This window comes from Quercus robur, chromosome 4 (assembly GCF_932294415.1).
Source record: "Quercus robur chromosome 4, dhQueRobu3.1, whole genome shotgun sequence".
Lineage (NCBI taxonomy): Eukaryota > Viridiplantae > Streptophyta > Magnoliopsida > Fagales > Fagaceae > Quercus > Quercus robur.
In genome coordinates this window covers 17827443-17846952 of record NC_065537.1, presented here as the reverse complement: position 1 = coordinate 17846952, position 19510 = coordinate 17827443, and the positions used below count along the sequence as shown (strand labels likewise).

Sequence of the window (19510 nt, the reverse complement as noted above, 5' to 3'; positions counted from 1 at the left end):
CAACTATATGGGACCTACATATTGTGAGAAAACTTATTAATACGTTGATGAACATTATTCCTTCTTTAACATGATATCCAACAAGAAGAGGAATAGTTCAATAATAATTCACATTAAAGTATGCTACAAACATGAATTCAAATTCATGGAAAATATTACACATAAGGTTGAGCTCTAGTATTTCTTTGATGTTCTTGGGGACAATTACTAGGAACAGGCTATATATAGTAGAGCACAGATGATAGTAATGCATTCTACTGAGACAAAGCGCTAGTGCTGTAGACAAGGAGTGCACCCCCAGCAAGAAGGGCAGCGAGGGTAACAGCCCATATGGCCAAGCCGGTAGTACCTGCAATTTCATATTTGTTTCATGCTACTAAGTTTACCCCACTAATAAGTAACAAGAAAACCCTTAAAAGAAATGAAAAGAGAAGAAACAATGTAATACTATTCTTCCAAAGTCTGAATTAAAGCTTCAAAATCAAAATTTAGTAGTACTACATTTTCTTACCTCCCACATAGACATCACCACTTGGGGCCCAATCGTTGGTGTCGTAGATAGGACTGCATATCAATCATAGAATGAAATCAGGAACATAATTGCATTGAAGAATTCTTCTATTCACCCCCAAAAAAATGTCCTAAAGATAAATTTATCATAATTATCAGCACAAGATGTGAAGTAAACCAACTTTCTTTTCTTGATGGAACCAAACCAACAAAATGCAAAGGAAAACATTTTTCTCATATTGCTGACTCATTGATTCCTTTGCTAAGAATCATTGGGAGAGAATCTAGCAACTCTGCAGAATTTATAGTGAAGTTTGCAGGAGGAGCTCCTAGTTCAATTAGATTAAAACTAACTTGAAAGGGAATAATCAAAGTTTGTTATTTCAATGACAACTTGCTAACTCTTGTTTCTCTCTCTATTTTCTTATCAACCAATCAGTAAGATGCTAAACAGTTCTAATCTAGTCAACAGGTTTAACTCATAAGGTGCAGTTTCAATATTCAACATCCCATGTTCTCCTACATCCAAGGCATGTTTTGCAATTAGTTCTTATGGACTAATGGTAAAACCATGACAATTGTGGAGCAGATGAGATGATTCTTTTTTTTTTTTGGGGGTGGGGGGGGGGGGGGGGGGGGGGGTATTAATGAGTGAGAAAATTCTATTGCTCAAAAGCTTGGTAAAAGCCCTACACACAAGACACAACAGCAAATGACAAAGTAGGACTAGCATGAAATGAAAAACTATTCCATTTAAATACAAAAAATTTTCTAAGAAACATTTTTACCCAAATGAAGACTAATTTCAACAATCTCACAAACAGACCTTAATACTTAATTGACCAGTTATTAGTATTATATCTCATTCATCTACCTCACCTTTTTCCCTTACTTTTTCTTGTTAGAATTCCTTCCCAAAGATGTCTAATTTGTGAGCTATCTATCCAACTTCACTGATTTTCAGTATAATTAACTCTATAAATTCCTCTTTAAGTAAGGTACAATCACTTTTCTTTTTCAGCCAGAACCATAATTAATAAGAAAAATACATGACAAAAGAATTAAAGAACTTGAAATATTACCTGTACCCATCAACATTAGCGCCATACTTGTCTACAAATTGATATACTCCCTTTCCCTGAATAAAGTTCAAAGGTTAAGACTTAGGAGTATTGTCAAGAAAAGTAAGATAATTAAAGAGGTAATTAATTAAAGATCAATATGTTCTTCCAAGATAACACGGTTCACAAATTACTCACACACTCACACATACAAACCCATGTATAGGTCTGAAATGGTAGTCAATGCAGTTTATATCCATTTGGACGAAAATTATCTTGATTTCTAAATACACTTAGATATAAGGTCAACTGCATAACTTTTATAAGTTTATACAGGTCCAAAAGTTTATATTTAAAATAAAATTAAAAGAAATTTTTTTTATTGTTGTTAAAATAATACTTAAAATGATTAATTTCACAATTTTCTAATAGTTTAAGCTTTTAAGACCATTAGTAGCATAGTACCAAAATAGGTTGTCCTGAGTTTGAATTCTATCTAGTTAAGGAGCGTTTAAGTTTTATTAGGATGATCGATAATTTATCAATTTTTGGACTAGTAAGAGATATTTAATTAAATGACAAATCTAAAAGGTACATGACTTATTAGAGAACCATGTGATCATTTGCGAGAACCCAATAAAACAAAAGCTACTTCATGTGAAAAAAGAAAGAAAATTTTAAACATATGCCAACAAATTAAGCAGTAAAGATTAAACACCAACCTTTGGCTTCCTCCCAGATGCATCAAGGCCATTCCTCAACTTCATGCCACCCCCAGTTCCTATAAACATTATATATTTTTCAGAACAAATCTTCAACTTTCTTACATATTTCATAACCATGCATGTCTATCATTAATTTTTCAAAACTCAATGAAACTAGCAGATAGAATAACTAACTAAAATCACATGCTAGCTGGTGAGCCATATATATAGATCACACTTGTGTGTATGCCATGCATGCATGTGTAAATATTTAGTTAATTACGTAATGAAATTGCTACATATTGTTGGAAAGATCGAACTCATCATGCAAATGGTACATATGATACCATAAGGCGTATCAGTCTTGATCTTCTTGCCGCCACTGGCCTGAACTTTGAGTGAAGAAGTCCTAGCAAGAGAGGGAAGCCCTCTCACTGCTGACTTCTCAACAGTGAAAGGAGATGGTTTTAGACTCACTGAAGCCATAACTGATGCTGCCATTTTTTGCCTTCAACAATTGTGTGGTTTGGTCTTTAGGATAATATTGTATTCCTCTTGATAATAATAGTGCAGGGAGTGATTGCCAAATATGACACGTGGCAGTGCTTGTGTGGCTGAAATGTGGATATGATATTGCAAAACATTATCAAAATCCTCTGCTGTTTTAACCAGTTCTTTGTGAGGCATATAGATCCTCACCCATCTTTTCCCATGAGTCGTGATGACACGTGGAGTGAGCCCATCGGATGGGGATGAATTCTTGAGGGAACAAAATACCCAAGATTCCCATTCATTGTGATAACTATTACTTGTTAATTATTATCAATTTTTTAGGTAGGAAAAAAAAATTATTATCTCCTCAAGGTGTAATCAAATTATCTTTTAATTTGAAGATAAGGATTTGAAACCCAATTTCCTTTATAAAAAGAAAATAAGTAATGCCACTCAACTACAAGATTCTTAACATTTTTCCTGAGATATATATATATATATATATAACCAAAACTTTTGACTTTTTATTGACCTCTCTCTAGAGTTTGTCACATTATTATCATTTTTTTTAAACAATTTTTTTTTTAGTCCAAACTTAACAAGAAGTGAAATTCTATCTCTCTATCTTAATCAATTTAAGATTTTATAAAATTATTTTAGTCTACCTCACAAATAAGTAGATTCCTGTGCATAGCACGAGTTAGTAACTAGTTAAATACTAAAAGGAAATACTAAAAGGAAGAGCATGTCACCTAGCTACAAGATTCTTGACATTCCCTCTTATTAAATACTAAAAAAATGTCAGGAGTCTTATAGTTCAGCATCATCAATGGTCCAAGTTGTTCAAAATAGAACAAAAAGCTTCCCTTAAGTGCTCCAGTGCACCTTCTCAAAAAAAAGTGCTCCAGTGCACTGAATTGGATATGAGATTGACATAAATATTTTTGAACATGTGTTGTATCCGTGTTACTAGACATTGGACTCAAGCCAAATATATCATTAAGATAGGTTTAGGACTCACATGCTTGTTTACTCCGCTAATAATTATTTTACTTTGCATTTTTTTTTTAAAAAAAAAAGAAAATTTTACAAGATTTGATGAAAATACGTTGCATTTAACTTATAAATAACGATTTATAATTAAGATTTAATCAAGTATTTTTTTGGTAAAAAAGATTTAATTAAGTTGGTTTATATTACTCAAAAAAAAAAAAAGTTGGTTTATATTAGGAGATGCGAACTTGTAAATACCAACATCATTCGGAAAAACATGAGCTATATTCCATCCACCTATTTCATTTCGTCCTTACTTAAACCCAAAAAGATTTTTCAAAAATGAAAATTGAGTTATAAATCACTATCATTATTATCGGTACGTATACTATCACTACCATCACCATATATATATGTTATTACTTTCATTACTATTATTAAACAACTTGACAGATAACGCATCAAAAAGAGATTGCACTTTCATGAAACTCCCATGCGTAAGTTATATTTGCTATACCCAAAGGAAAAGTAACTTGCATTATCCATGAAAGTGCTGTAAAACAAAGCAAAGTGGCTTGTTGATAGACAATTAATTGCAGTCATGATGAACTTGAGATTAGCCATTGCAACAATTCTGATGCTCCAGCTGATTGCAGAACTACAATCTGGCACAGCCCACAAGCTGGTTATAACAAATTTACTAGACTCAAGGTTTCAGGTTACTTGCCATGATGATGATGATACTAATTCTAACCTTGTCAACAAAACTGTAGCACCACTCCAAAATGCCACAATTGGGATAATACAAAACCCTTCTTGGACCTGCTGGGGGAATACTGATACGATTCACATGTGGCACAAAATATATGATCAAATGATAGTCTATGGGAGATGCAAGGAAAATTGCCAACTGAAAATAAATCCTATGGGCTATTTTATTCGGAATGAAGAGACGAGAAGCTGGAGTATTATTTGGCCTATATACATTACATAATAATAAAATCTTTCAAGATTTACAAATTCTCCTATACCCATAAAAGTGGGAGTTTTATGCACTGGTTACGACCTTTTTCTTCAAGATATATGAAACTTATTAAACTATATATGTGTGTCTATTTGTTTCATTTTTCTTTCCAATGGTACTAGAGATTCAAAATATTCAGTGAATCACTTCCAAAATCTTTATATAAAAGTTAATATTTAGAATTCCTTAGTGCCAAACTCACTCTTTTTTTTTTCTTTTCTTTTTAAAAAAAGAATGATATTCATAACTTGTTAAAATTTGGTTGCCTAAGCTTTTCTCTCTTTTCTTCCTTCCCCATCCCTCCCTCCCTCTTTTCTCCTTTTCAAATGCATGCCTAAAGATAAATCTTGAAAGTTCTTATTAATGCAAATTTCTGATGTTGTAGAGATAATACATGAACAAAATTGGCTACATCTTCTTGCAGCTTGTCCTAATTTGGGCATAATAACTAAGTTTGTATTTGTAAGATAGTCATAGGTACTTAGCACTAGTTTTCTTTTGGATCTGAACCATTTTTCGTTCTTCCAAATATTAAAATAAAGAGCTGATGGTTTGAATCAAATGTAGGCCGGACAATCATGTTTTAGTACCACTAAAGTTACAAATATATATGAGTTGGTAATATGAACCATCAAGATTGGTTGCTTTCATTGTAAGAAAAAAGAAAATTAGACTAGTCTATTTGAAGAAAAGCTATGTTACTTTTTAGATTTTGTTTCAAACAATATAAAATTTAGTGTAGAATTTTTTAACAAAGTAGAGTGATACTTTCAAAAAGAGAAAAAGAACAGAACCAGTTAGTACCAAAACAGCAAAATCTTTGAATATTAGCACATTAATTTTCGGTGCATAGTCTCATTATTGACACTTTTGCAATTTCTTTTCCTACCAACTGACTAGATTCCATGATAGAAACTACAGGAGTTCTGGCTTAAATTGACACTGGCTGACTAGATTCCATGATAGAAACTACAGGAGTGCTGGCTTAAATTGACACTGGCATGGCTTGCAGAAACTGTTAAGAACGCCTTTTGCACCAATGCCTCGTCTGCAATCATAGCAGAAGCCTCTGCTGTCAGCAAAGGTTCAACTAATGGTCTAAACCCTGAACCGCAGAGAGTAAGACTACACAAATTATCAGAGCTGTCTTCTCCCCCAGTTAATCCTTGCAGTTGGAAAGCTCTATATCTAATGGTCAAATGATATTAGAATCGTGCGCCCATGCTAAGGGCACAAGTGTTGTTGACTAAGGGTTTAGGGGTGTGAAGAGGGAGGGAGAAGAAAAAATAAAGAGAGAAGCTACTAAGTTCCTCAACCATATACAACAGGCTAAAGTAATGTAGCAACGATAAGTGCATTGTTACAATCTGCAATCATGAATATCAGAACATTTGTTATACAAACAAACAAAAAAAAAAAAAATTCAGAAAAAAATTATTCTCTGCAGACCACAATGAACACCAAATTCATGAAATATAATCATGTATTAAAGTTTCTCAAAATTATTTTCCCACTAAAGCCGAAACCAAATTGCAAATACACCTAAAATTTAAATAACTCAGATGACAGTAAGCATGTTACTTGGCTAAATGATGATACTGTGCTTATAAACAGCTAAGCATCTCGGTAAGTTTGGATGCTGCAGCAATGCCACTTACTATGGCACCTTCAATATTTGGACTAACACAAAAATCTCCAGCAATAGCCAGCCTCTTGTTCTTCTCCCAAAGGCATTTCTCCTCTTTAGCTATGCTTGTAGCAGGAAATGCGCTCCCCCTACAAGAGTATCAAAAGTGTCAGAGATACTCAGCAGCACAGCTACATGTATTCAAATGATCTTTATGCCCACAACATGATACAATAACAACAAACACAAAAAACTAGAAATTTTCACATAGATAACATAGAAGGATATAGAATACAAATGAAATGGTTCCCAAGTCATTTGCTAGATAATCATCCAAAAACAGTCACAAACTCAAGTCTAACCCTTCCATCCAACCCCAAAAAAAGAACCATCAAATGCCTAATATGACAAGTGGGAAGCTAAAAAATTCCAGCCAGTTTATAGTCACTAAACTAGATGTGGCCACAGATAATCTGCAAACAATTGTTTTGAAAAGATCCAAGGCATATGAGATTCTTTTCTATATACTCCCAGTAAAGGGAAAGTGTTATTATAATTCTGAATCATCAACTGTACTGAGTTCGTAAACACATGGAAAATTGCAGTTGAACATTATATGCTACTTTGGGAACTATGGGAAACCAGACAACATTCAACTATTTCCTTCTTTATCTCTATTGAATATAGGTTCAATTATCTAATAACCTGAAGCCTATCCTTACATTTGAAAATTTTTTAAAGAAATAACCACACCCAACTAACCTCCAAAATCTCAACTGGAATCCAGGCACTAGCCTCTTCCAGAAAGAGCAACTGAAAATCTCAATAACCTAAGGAGAAAAGCCGAAGTGAGCTAGCCTATGGTTTGCCACAGTCCAATTGCATTTTAAGTTCTTAAAAACGCAACTGCAGAGGAAGAAGACAAGTCAGGCAGTTTTCAGTTAATGGATACCCTTACCTCACATAAAGGCACACTAATTTCAGTTCTACCTGAAAATATCATTTATAGTCAAATGGGGAGATTCATGAAGGGAAGCTAACTAGAACAATTCCAGCAAATTTCTTTAGTGAAATAGTCGTGAAGATGGAATGCAATTTGAACATTAATGGCAGCACTGCATGTCTTGTTTGTTTGCTAGGTAGTCCACAATTGATGTTATCCATTAAGAAAAAAAAAACAAAAAAAAACAAAAACAAAAAAAGACCAAAAAAATTCAATAAATGGGGTAGAGGGATTTGAACCTTAGACGTCTCCATTGGAAACACTAAGAAGTGCTAGTTGAACTACAAGGCTCTTGGCACAATTTAAGTTTAAAATGTTCAAATCCTTATAAAAAATTATCTTCTATCAGTGTAGTGGACATCCAATGCCAGGAGTGAGGAGGCTAGAATGTGTTCTATCAAATAAATGAGAATTTATCAACTCTAACCACTAGTAAGCCAAGGGAACATGTATGTCACCATGACTGTTCAGGTTTCAGATTATTGGAAAAGAAAAAGTATACTTCACATACACTAGGATAGACCAAGGCACAATTTTAAGAATTGTCAAGCCATGCTCATCTATAAATCTGATTTCAACAGAAAGATAACCATCAGCTCACAATATATATAATTCATGAGACATGGTCCCCCAACTGATTGTGCTACCCCTTGGGTTCTTCAGCTCACAATATCAATAGTCCTGAATCTATTGCATCACCTACTTCTAGTAAGACTTCTCTAGTTTCAAAAGAAATTCTGAACAATATGCCACTCTTCATGTGGTAATTGGATGTAGGACTTCTAAGATGGATTTGAATTTTGAAAATGATACTCGGTTTATTTTAATTAGGCTTCTACAACAAATTAATGTTTAGGGATGTAACCCAAAGGGAAGAACTGATTGTAAGAGTGTGAGAAGTTTTGTCTATAATGATATCCTTTGAGCAATATATGCAATAATGCTACTAACAAGACTGAAAAGACTCTTGTTCATCCATAGATTTCATTAAAATTAACAAAATCTATACAAAGGTGAAGGAAATTTCATTTCAAAACAAGCAGAAAACACAAGAATGGAAAAGGAAGATTGGAACAAGCAATTGAGAGAGCACCACATGCACATAGAGAACTATTGTACGCATAGAAGATTGGAAGCATTTCAAACCTTATAATCTTATATATACAAGCAACTTAAAATCTACACTGAAATTCAAATCCCTCCCTAGAATTCTCAAATCAAAATGCAACCCCATCAAGTTCTGAGAGATTACAGCAATAAATTTTACATGCAGTTTCAGGGTGGAAAATATCTGCCAAGTACTTTGTAGGGCTTAAATTCAACAAGAAGTTAAGACAAGGAAAAGATTCTATATCTGGAGAAAGATGAATACACCATTTAAGAAAGACTTAATTTTGCTATCACAACAAATCTCCAGGAGGAGACACGTTTATTTTTTGGGTGGTTCAGTTCAGCCTAAAGATAGAGTGTGATTTTGAAATTGATCCTGGACACTTTTTTTTATTGGTAATAATAATTTTATGGAAAAGAGACTACTTGGTGGACTGGACACTCTTTTTACAACACTAATTCACGAATAATGACATTATTGAGAATGTACTGAGATTGAAACTTCCAGTCCTATGATTAATATTGGTATGTATGTTTGTGACCTGACAATCAGCAGTCAACCTTTGAATTCTAATCTATATACTGACCATCTATGAGCTTTCTTGAAGAAGGGTTGAGAAAGACTAAGTCCAGTGCTCTGAAATTCATGGAAAATTTCTTCAGCTACTTTTTTCAGTGTTGCTTCTGAGAGCTTTTGAAGACCCGTTTGAGCAATTACACTATTTGCATACTCCATTGTTGAATGCAATACCCACCGTTCACTGTGCAGAAAGTGTGCAAGAAAGTAGAACAAATCAATAAAACATCTCCTAAAACTTGATCATTTATTTCCATGAATCTGTTAAGAATGTAACATATAAGCATATACCTAGCAGCAGAACGCCCTGGCTTGATACTGTCACAATGAGCCCAGCTTAGTACTTCAGAATTTATCATTGTGAAGCCTTTTATGGGTATCTGAATTCATGAAATAAAATTCAATGAGACACCATGGTCACCCTCAACTAAATCTCTCAAAATATTAAATTTCCCAAAGGAAAAAGGAAAGAAGCACAAATCAAATGAGCCATGTAAATGTTGATGAATCAGAAAAATATGCAGAGAATAAGGAACTTAAAGTTGCATAACTAATATCTTACTGCAGAAAGAGGCTCCGCAAATGCTAGCATGAGAGCAAAACATGGGATAACAGGAATATCTTGCAACTTTGCTGCCAACTCAGGAACCAAATTCAAATCTGCGTAAGCAACACAAGTTAGGATGAACTTACGCAGTTTCTTTTTTTTTTTTTTTTTTTTTAAGAGATAATTACAATATGCTGCCAACCCGCAGCTCGAACCCTTTCCTCCCTAAACCCCCAAGTACTTTGTGCATGGAGAGATGCCAATTCAACACAATATGCCGTTATTTTTATGCAGTTATACTTTACCAAAGAGTCTAACATGAAAACCAACAAGAACAGTGGGAACTAAGAAAAGAAAGAAAAAACTTATAAGATTAAACTTATTTTCTGCTTATCACAGAATATTTAGTTGGAAAAACAAAAACAAAAAAATTCAACATCACCTAGACAAAACAATTCTATTTTATCTTCCACCATTGTTTTTAAGGATTTTATCTGACAAATGATATCATTATAGGAAATGACTTACTGTGAATGCAACAAAATATTTAGCTTCATTATCTAATGCTAGCTTATAGCTTTTAACCCTACTTGGCATAACCCAGCTTATCTACTACAATTTTATTTTGAGGCTTCACAATTTAGTACGAGAAGGAATTGCATGAAAATCCTAACTGTATCAAGCCCACTCCAGATGATTACATGCCCAAAAACTCAGTTGATTAGTTCTCTAATTGAAACTATCTAATGAATACTAACACCAGATGTAGGGAACTTAAGGGCTTAAAATTCCATGAAATCCCGTTTACAGAATAAAGTGTTTAGTCCAAAAATATTTCTTCCAACTTCTCACGCATGTCAAAATCATTTCTTTGATCACCCATTGAGTCCTCCCCCCCCACACCCACCCCCCCAAAAACCAAAAAAAAATCAAATTAGCACAAAATCCTTAAAGTAGCCAGTCCTCATTAATTAATTATTGAGCTTGCCTTAACGAGTGGAAGTTTTTGACTTCCAAAAGAGTTCTGTGAATGCCGCTACTTGATTGCAGTTTATCCATTTGGATTACTGATCGAATTTCCTACTTAGTTTTTAAAATGATTAGCCTTAATTTAATGTTGAAAATTAATTTGTGAATAATCTAGCTTGCTGATCTCTACAGACTCCACTGCATCCATACTTAACACACCCATTACATGCACTTGCATGGTAGCTGTGTCATGTCTAATTCTGAACTCCAGTCTATCATGTAACCCACAATGTTTGAAATCATAATAAAAGGAATCCAAGACTGATCTGTGAGATCAAGATTAGATTAAAACCCATGCTGATTAGATTTACTGAAGGCTTCCCTGCAAAGCAAGACCAGTAGCCACGAAGGAGAAGCTTCCCAAACATGAGGCAGCAACACTAGATAGCATGGAACTCCTAGAAAAAATTAACGAGGACTGGCTTATATCAAACAGGTTCTCCTTCCTTCATCTTTTCAGTCAAATTTCTTACAAGAAAAATTACAAATTAAATGGTCACTGTGGGTGCAATGCGTACAAAATGAGGTGTCTACAGTCACCAGTATGTATTGTTGTGGGGTTCAGGACCCTACCATAAGTTTTATGTTTCATGACCACCAAAATCATCAAACATCATTGCTAATAATCTATAAGGACCTTGATCATTAATCACAATGGAATTTTACAAACACACACATGTGCGGGCATGCGCTAGAAAGAAAAAAGGGTGCTCAAGCCTGGACGCAACTAGAAGTCATTTGTATAAAGCAAACCGAGTGTTAGAGAGACATCGTTTATCCCAAAAAAAAAAAAGGGAGTGTCAAAGAGACATCATACCAAGAGGAGGTGGTCGTCCTGTTACACTTGTAAACCTTGGAGAAACTATGTTTTTGTCTGAAGCAACCACCCCCTGAAAGTGACCAAGATTTTGTCCATCCAAACCAGTCAAAGACCATAAATTCTCACTCTCTAACCACTCCATCCTTCCAACACCCACCCCAAACTTCCTTTCCACCCCTGAAGAAAAGTAAGACAAGAAATGAGCAATATTTATTGTACATTTGATACTAAATAATAAACATTTCAAAAGAGAAGAAGTAGAGTTAATACATACCAGGCTCTTGGCATAATGCTTTACATATAGAATTCATGCCTGGCACACCCACATATCTTTTGGTTAATCCTTCCTAAATAAAATTGATAATCAGAGAAATAGTTGCTCGATAGGAATTGATATATGGCTTATGTTATTTCATGCATTCAACTTCTGCATGTGTCTGAACTATTTATATACACAAACATCTTTCAAAGAAAGAAAAGGGAAAAAGTACACTAAGTTTACATACAAAAAACTTTTTCCCCTAAAATCTCAGATGGAGGTTAGATATCTCATAGATAGGGTTAAGACTTAAGAGTTACCACGAAGTGAAGAAGAAAGAAGAATCTCATGTAAAAAATGCAGTTTTATAAACATCAGAGTCAAGGTATGGTAAAGGTTAATCTAGTAAAGGTAAGATTAACTGAAAATATGTCTCAGTTAATGCTTTGGGATATCATATACCTCTGTTTGAATATCCATGAAAAGGGAGGATATAATTAAAATGTTACTTGAAACATTGTTTTAGAAAGAGTAATCTTCAACAACTATCAATTTCTACTCACTAAAACAAAAAAAATAGATATCTATTTCATATTAATCTATTTGCTTTTTGTGATACTTATGTGTACATATACTATTATGCACATCTGCGCACAATAAACTATACAATTTAAACTAAAGAACTCCAATTCAATAAAAGAACTAGTGAGATAGAAAAACCATATATTTAACTTGACAACATCAATGTCCTAACTTAAAAGCAGGCTGAAAGGCTGTGGGAAAGGCTGTGGTATACAGCACAAGCAAAACTAAAAGTAGGAGCACAAATACCCACAAAGCCAAACTAACAGAATTAGGGCACAAATTGAGCTACCATACCAAACAAACAAAAATAAAATCTTTATCAATCAATTAATCACAAATATAATTTGTGGGAGAAGCATAGCAAGCAATGATAACCAGTTTCAACATATCCTAACCTTTGATGGGTGAAAAAAAAACATATAGCACAACTGAACATAGATAACAATAACATAGAAGAGAAGCCCGAATACACTATCGGTCCTTAATCTTTAGCCCATGAGCAATTTTATTTCCTAAAGTTTAAATTGATTGCTTTTAGTACCTAAAAAATTGAAATGGGATCATTTTTATGCCATGAGGTTTAAAGTAATCACTTTTAATCCCTAATAAACTGATTGCTTTTAGTCCCGAACATGTCAGATTTTATCCTAAGATGACAGAAAGACTAAAAGCGATCACTTAAACTTCACAACTAAATTAGCTCCTTTATGGGATAAAGTTTAGGGACTAACAGAGAAGAAATAGTAGCAAACCTGTTCCATGTCAAAAAATTTGTTGGAACTACAATCAAAAGATCCAAAATTCTGTTTCCACTCAGCAACAAGACCTCTTGATTCCCACTCACGAACCAGACCCAATACCTCAGCATTGTTGACAGTAAAAAATGGAGCTCCATGGTCGAACACCAGCTCTTTCCCATCTTCAGAAACTTCTCTATTTGGAAATGTTAAAAGCATAGCAAAATTAAACACCCCCTTTACATAATACTTCATCAAGCCAACCAAATGGTTTTTGATATAGGCAAAATTATAACCCAAAACGTTTAGATATTTTAAAGGTTAACCTAATTGAACGAACTCAGTTATTCCTAATATTAGAACATCATGGTCATATGATTAATTTCACCATTTCCTAACAGTTTAATCTTTTGGGACAATTGACTAGTGGTTCTAAGCTCAAAGATGGTGCCTACTCTACCTCCCATGTGCCTCATTCGTTAAGGGGGTCTCGGCACACGCGAGGGAGAGTGCTAGAAGAGTGATGCTATGCATATTACAAATTTTACCACACTCATCTCACAATCTGACTTGTCACCAATCATAATAAGAAAATTTACTACAAAAAGTTTACAAACTAACATGTCATGTCACTGAATGTGATTGTTACCACTAATTAATAAATGGGTGTTTTGAATTACTTCTTGTGATTGATAACAGCTTTGTAAGAGAGCTATGATTAAATGATGGAATTAAACTTTGGAGAATAATAAATCATCAAAGTAAAAGTGATTGTGATAATGGGGTTTGGAGAAAGAAGTGGTACCTTCTTTGGGACATGCGGCCACCAGGGCCTCTAGCGGACTCGAACAAGGTGACAGAAACGCCATTCTTGGCAAGACTTGATGCACACACTGATCCTGAAACTGCGAAGTAACACACATTTTTTTATGTCATATTATAATAATAATTATAGTGTGGATTTTTTTGACAAAAGAGGAAACTTTGAAGAATGAATTTTGAATTGAAAACTCACTTCCACTTCCAACTACAGCAACCTTAGTGGCGACGGTATTCATGCTGTCGTGGTGTCTCTTGTCTCCTTCCCAGATACTGGATTGGTCTCTTTTTCTTTTCTCTGCAATAGCCTATAGGACGTCACCGTTTTGGATATGGCATAATATTAAATTATTATTACTACTTAATATTATATATACATATATATATATATATATAATAAAAAATACTAAATCACAAATTGCATCATTTAAGTTTGACCGAAATTTATTATTCTCAAAAAAAAAATAAATAAACCTTTACTTTATTTGAATTTTGAAAGTTTAAAATCTATTCAATTCGGGCATTTTGTTCAATTTTATTAAACATTTGACATTATAAAAATATTAATTGAATAAATTTGAAACTTGAATAACTCAATTGAATGAATTTCAAGAAAAAAGTCTAAAATAAATTTCAATCAAACTTAAAAAGCGCAATTCAGGTTCAATTATCTCAATCGATAACAAATCTCTCATCATTATGGAGTTAATCACATGATTTAATGTAATTGTCATTGAAAATGTTGACACCATTTTTATTTTATTGATAGCTATTTAAAAAGAATGTCTCCATGAATTCAGACTTGAACAATAGTGTTTTTTTACAAAAAAAAACAAAACACAATCCACAACCTGAATGCTTCGATGAAATTGATAAGAAAGAGGGAAAGATATTTCTCTATGTGCCATTATCTACAACACCACACTTAGATAAAAATTCTATCATTTGCACAAAAAGTTTCCCTATATATAGATAACCAAAAAGTATGAAATTAAGATATATATTACTCTTTCGTAATGAGCACAATTTTTTGACATTGGGTTGTGCTTGGTCCACTATTGGGCAAATCCTATTTGGGTTTGGCTTGGCCAATATTTCTAACAATAATACAATTATGTGGTTGAATTCAATTGAGAAAACTTAAAATCAAACACCTAAAGATCCGTAACTAAGTTATATTTTAGATAAACTAGTAATAATTAACATATTAATCTAAATAAATTTAAAATTTTAAACATATCTTCACAACTTATATTAGACAAAATCAAAATAATATAGCATAGAAAAACAAATTAATATTATAATTATAATTAATCCTTTATATACAAAACACAATTATATTAATAAACAAATAAATTAGCAAGTTTCACATTGTAACATAAAAAATAATAAAATAAAATAAATACTAAACTACAAAATATAAAGTCATACTAATATATAAGCATAACTCTCATTCTTGTTTAATTTTAAATTTTTTGGCTAAAAGTTTACATTTTTGTCATTAGAGAAGGACTAGTTAAAATAAAGTGACATAATGAAAAAACACTAAATCAATTAAGTTGCACTTATACATGCTTAGAGCATTCACAACAGTGGTGCTAAAAAAGTTAACTTTTAGTAACTCAAAAAACTATTTTATCTATTTTAACACCTTACTTTACAGTATACCCAACATCAAAAATTCTATTATTTTACCACTTCATTTATATCTTCTTTCTTTTTTCCTTTTTTTATTCTTTCTTTATCTTTTCTTTATTCTTTCTTTCCAACGGTATTTACAATTGATCATTTAAATGTAGCAAGCATATTTTTTTAAAACCCAACTTTTTTTAATAAGGATTTTTTTTAATTGAACAATCATATTTTTGGAAATCCATGTTTGTTGTGGCAATCATATTTTTAGAATTTTTTTTTCCTTCAACTACCATGAATGTATTTTGTGCGCTTAGCATATGAAACATTTCTCTCACTGACATGTGGGTCTTATGCTAGGAGCATTTGAAAATTTCTCAACGAACTCATATGTTCTTTGAATAGTATGATAGATGCAATGGAAACTCACATCTACTCCAATTGAACTAAACTTTCAACCTCTCAAAAAATATTTACATAAAGCATATACTAAACTATGAACCTGTTAAAACTCATCAAAATGCAAACATATTATAAATGCAACATAAATTCACCTTGTCAATTTGTAGTTTTAGTTGAACTAAACTACCAATGCAGTCCACAAAAAATTCACATAAATAACTCATATCAAATTACAATAAAAGCTCACACATATAACTCACACACTCAAGCTCTTACGACTTGCCTTGTAATTGTCATAAATGATCAACAAGGTCTGATAGGAGTTGAGAATGAATTTCTTGGTCTCTAATGCGTTCTTGACTTTTGATGAACGCCATAAATCCATTTGCATGCTCATGTGACACTTGTATAGGAGGATTATCCACTTCATCAATTTGTTCATAATTGAAGTCTACCGCTTCATTTTCATCTCTCTTATCTTCAACAATCATGTTATAGTGTTGTCAAATCGTGAATCATATCGTGATTCGTTTTTTTCATTTTTATGTACCATATATAGTATCGTATCATGTATTGTAAGATACATAAATACTATATAAAATTTATAAAAAAAATTACACACACACACACACATATATGGTATATTTGTTATAAAATTGAAACATATGCAAATAATGTCTACTTTAATTATCACTTATGCAATAATATTTGACCAAGCTAACCAAATGGAAATATATTTGTAGCATCCATATCCAAATTCATTAAAGCTCAAAGTCATTACATATTATATTAGTCAAAATATTTTTTTTTTCCCCATCATTTTTATCATTGCCTAATCAAAATCATTTGCATAGCCTAAGTCAATGAAGTTATCGTCTTCATCATCTTACAAAATCATTTCATCATTGACATTTTGAGCTTTATCAAATTTCTCCAATTTCTCCAATTGTAGATCAATCCTACACCTCTCCAAAATTGTAGGACACATCCTTTCAATCACTACATACAAAAAATAAATATTAAGATTAAAATATATAACAATTCAAATAATAGATTTATTTAGGATTGAGATAATATGCTACTACTTGTAAAGGCCTATGAAGTTGAAGCACCCATCTAATTTCAATAATTCTCAATATAGGTCCATATCTTTTTTGCACATTATTAAAATTTTTCCATAGTTGCTCTTTTGCTCTATCCATAGCTTCATATATGTAGCACATTGCTGGTTTTGCATCACCATCTAGGTGTCTACAAGCATTAAAACTTTTACTAAAGGGATTGCACATTTCAAACAAAATTTAATAGTAGGCCAAAACTTTGAATCACTCAAGAAATTTAATTGGACATTAATGCCATCACTTTTCTTTGCAAGGAACTCAACCCATTCCTAAGATGCAAACATAGATATTAATCCAATCTTTTGTTCATATATACTCTTCAAAGTTAAGTAAACCATGGCAAATCTTGTGACACATTGATTTGTCAATTCCCTTCATTTTGTATATTTTCTCATCAAATCAAGCACCCAAATATGATGATAAATAAAAACAATAATCTTCTTACTTTTTTTTTTAGTGTATTTGCATGCACAAGCTAATTACCAACGTCATGAAGCATTAAATCACTACAATAGGAAGCACAAGGAGTCCAAAAACATAAGTAGAAGCTCTATTTGTCACTACTTATACCACATTCTCCTCTCCGATTTCTTGCACCAAAGAATCAAGCAATAGAAATAAGTTTTCAACATTCTTGGAAATATTGTAGGTGTCAATAGATTTAAGAAAAATTGTTCCCTTTGAATTTTTAACAAGGAATTTTGTAATAGATCTCTTTCTATTATCCATCCATCTATCTGACATTAAGGTACAACTTGTTCTTTTCCATTCATTTTTATACCTATCTAATGTGAAGTGCATATTTTTCACCTCTTTTTTCAATAAAGTCACCATTATTTCATGATAATTAAGAAGTTTCAATCCCTTACCATAATTAGCAACTTAGTCCATTATTTTTTTTAAATGAAGGGCTCTTTACTAAATGAAAATGTATTGCATGAGAATAAAAAAATAAAATAAAAAATCTACAAATAGCCAAACAAGTTGCAATACGATCTTTCATCAAGGAAGGTAGAGTCACTTGTTTAGGATTTGATTTCTTTTTAAATACACATCCATGGTTCTCTTTTTTGTATTATCACTAACAATCTTTTGTAATTCTTCTTCTTAAAGACAGCCAATATCAAACTCATCATCAAGTTGCTCATTTCTTTTTTAAATGTTTGCCTCATCTAGCACCTTCAAGCATGGTTTAACATCCTTATGAGTACATGCTAGGTGGTTTTTTGTTCTTCTAAGTCCATTCCAATATTCATTTGAGCAATAATTTCATTTAAGCTTAAGCCTACTTGTTTTATTATCATCAATACGTACACAATGATCCTGAGTGGGATCTTTTTCCTTATTTCCCTTCCTCTTATCACCTTTTTTTTCTATACCTAAAAACAAATAAGAACATATGAATATTTAGTCAATCAACAACTTTTCATGTATACAAATTACAACAAATTTCTAAGCAATAAGCATCAATCATCATGAATTCATGGTATCGGTATTAACATTACAAAATACATATATAAATATAAAATATTTATATATAAACATATATATACATACACTGATACGCATACACATTCTGTTATACTAAACAAATTTTTTTATAAGCCACTTGGCTATATTAAACTAAATTAACTAATATAATAGGTTAGTAACAATAAATAATTATAATAATTTTTCTGGTTCAAAGAATTAATCAAAAAAATGAATCAAGGAAAAAGAAAAACAAACCTTACAAGTTACAATGGACCGAAAAGTGAGGCAATACTTGACATTTTTGTTATCTTGCTCTAGTAGCATCACTAGCATGTGGTACTTTAGGTTAGGAAAATGAATAAAAGAAAAGGACAAGGTTCTGGTCCTTGTGGAGCTTGTGATCCCTTGGATGAAAAATCTCTTTATCATTGATGATCCTAAAAGCAAAAAAGATGAAAACATAGAAAGAGAGAGAGAGGAAGGCAAAAGGTTTTGGGAAAGTTAAGACTTGAAAGACAGAGGAAAAGATCTAAATAAAAAAGTGTGGTCGTGTGGGTTAATTTTGGTTCAAAGTTTTTAGGATTAAAGAAGATAAATTAAAAAATATCATAAGGATTTTGTATTGGGCCAAAGTAGCCCAATTTGTTTAAAAACAAGTGGAAAAACGTTTTGGACTAAACTAGAAAAACTTTTGGGCTAAAATTTTAGTTAAAAAGTTAAAATTTTATGCGTCATCCAATTCAATTGATTTGTATGATACGTGCGATACATACGATACACACAATCGTACTATGCGATTCATAAGCACCTACAATACGTATCTTTAATATGACACTTTTTACATACGATACAATACTTATCACGTATTGTACATTACTAATAACTATGAGTTATGGAAAATTATGCATACTTTCATGATCTCTTAGAACATTTCAAGATAGAAAAAATTCTGCAAGTCCATAAACAATTGCAAATCATGCTTAAA

The 19510-nt window shown here is 32.3% G+C and overlaps 2 protein-coding genes across 4 annotated transcripts; both read right to left on the bottom strand.

The window, feature by feature from the left end:
- Positions 1–93: 93 nt before the first annotated feature.
- Positions 94–2823, bottom strand: LOC126720718 (photosystem II 10 kDa polypeptide, chloroplastic). Its single transcript, XM_050423483.1, has 5 exons — positions 2623–2823; positions 2294–2352; positions 1593–1648; positions 512–564; positions 94–349 (listed from the first exon to the last, which is right to left on the bottom strand). Exons 1-5 carry the CDS (start codon positions 2774–2776, stop codon positions 255–257), a joined length of 417 nt encoding a protein of 138 aa, XP_050279440.1. The 5' UTR covers positions 2777–2823; the 3' UTR covers positions 94–254.
- A 3296-nt stretch (positions 2824–6119) lies between these two features.
- Positions 6120–14237, bottom strand: LOC126720717 (uncharacterized). 3 transcript variants are annotated; one of them, XR_007653618.1, is made up of 10 exons: positions 14094–14232; positions 13884–13983; positions 13094–13274; positions 11772–11844; positions 11495–11674; positions 9664–9761; positions 9393–9481; positions 9112–9285; positions 7174–7317; positions 6406–6560 (listed from the first exon to the last, which is right to left on the bottom strand). XR_007653618.1 is itself a non-coding variant. In XM_050423482.1 (9 exons), the coding sequence occupies exons 2-9, from the start codon at positions 13945–13947 to the stop codon at positions 6389–6391; spliced, it is 1026 nt and encodes a 341-aa protein (XP_050279439.1). In that variant the 5' UTR covers positions 13948–13983; positions 14094–14237; the 3' UTR covers positions 6120–6388. The 3 variants fall into 3 exon arrangements, 2 of the variants coding, with proteins under 2 accessions (XP_050279439.1, XP_050279438.1); XM_050423482.1 differs by lacking the exon at positions 7174–7317 and having other exon boundaries at positions 6120–6560; positions 13094–13269; positions 14094–14237; XM_050423481.1 differs by lacking the exon at positions 7174–7317 and having other exon boundaries at positions 6120–6560.
- Positions 14238–19510: the final 5273 nt, after the last annotated feature.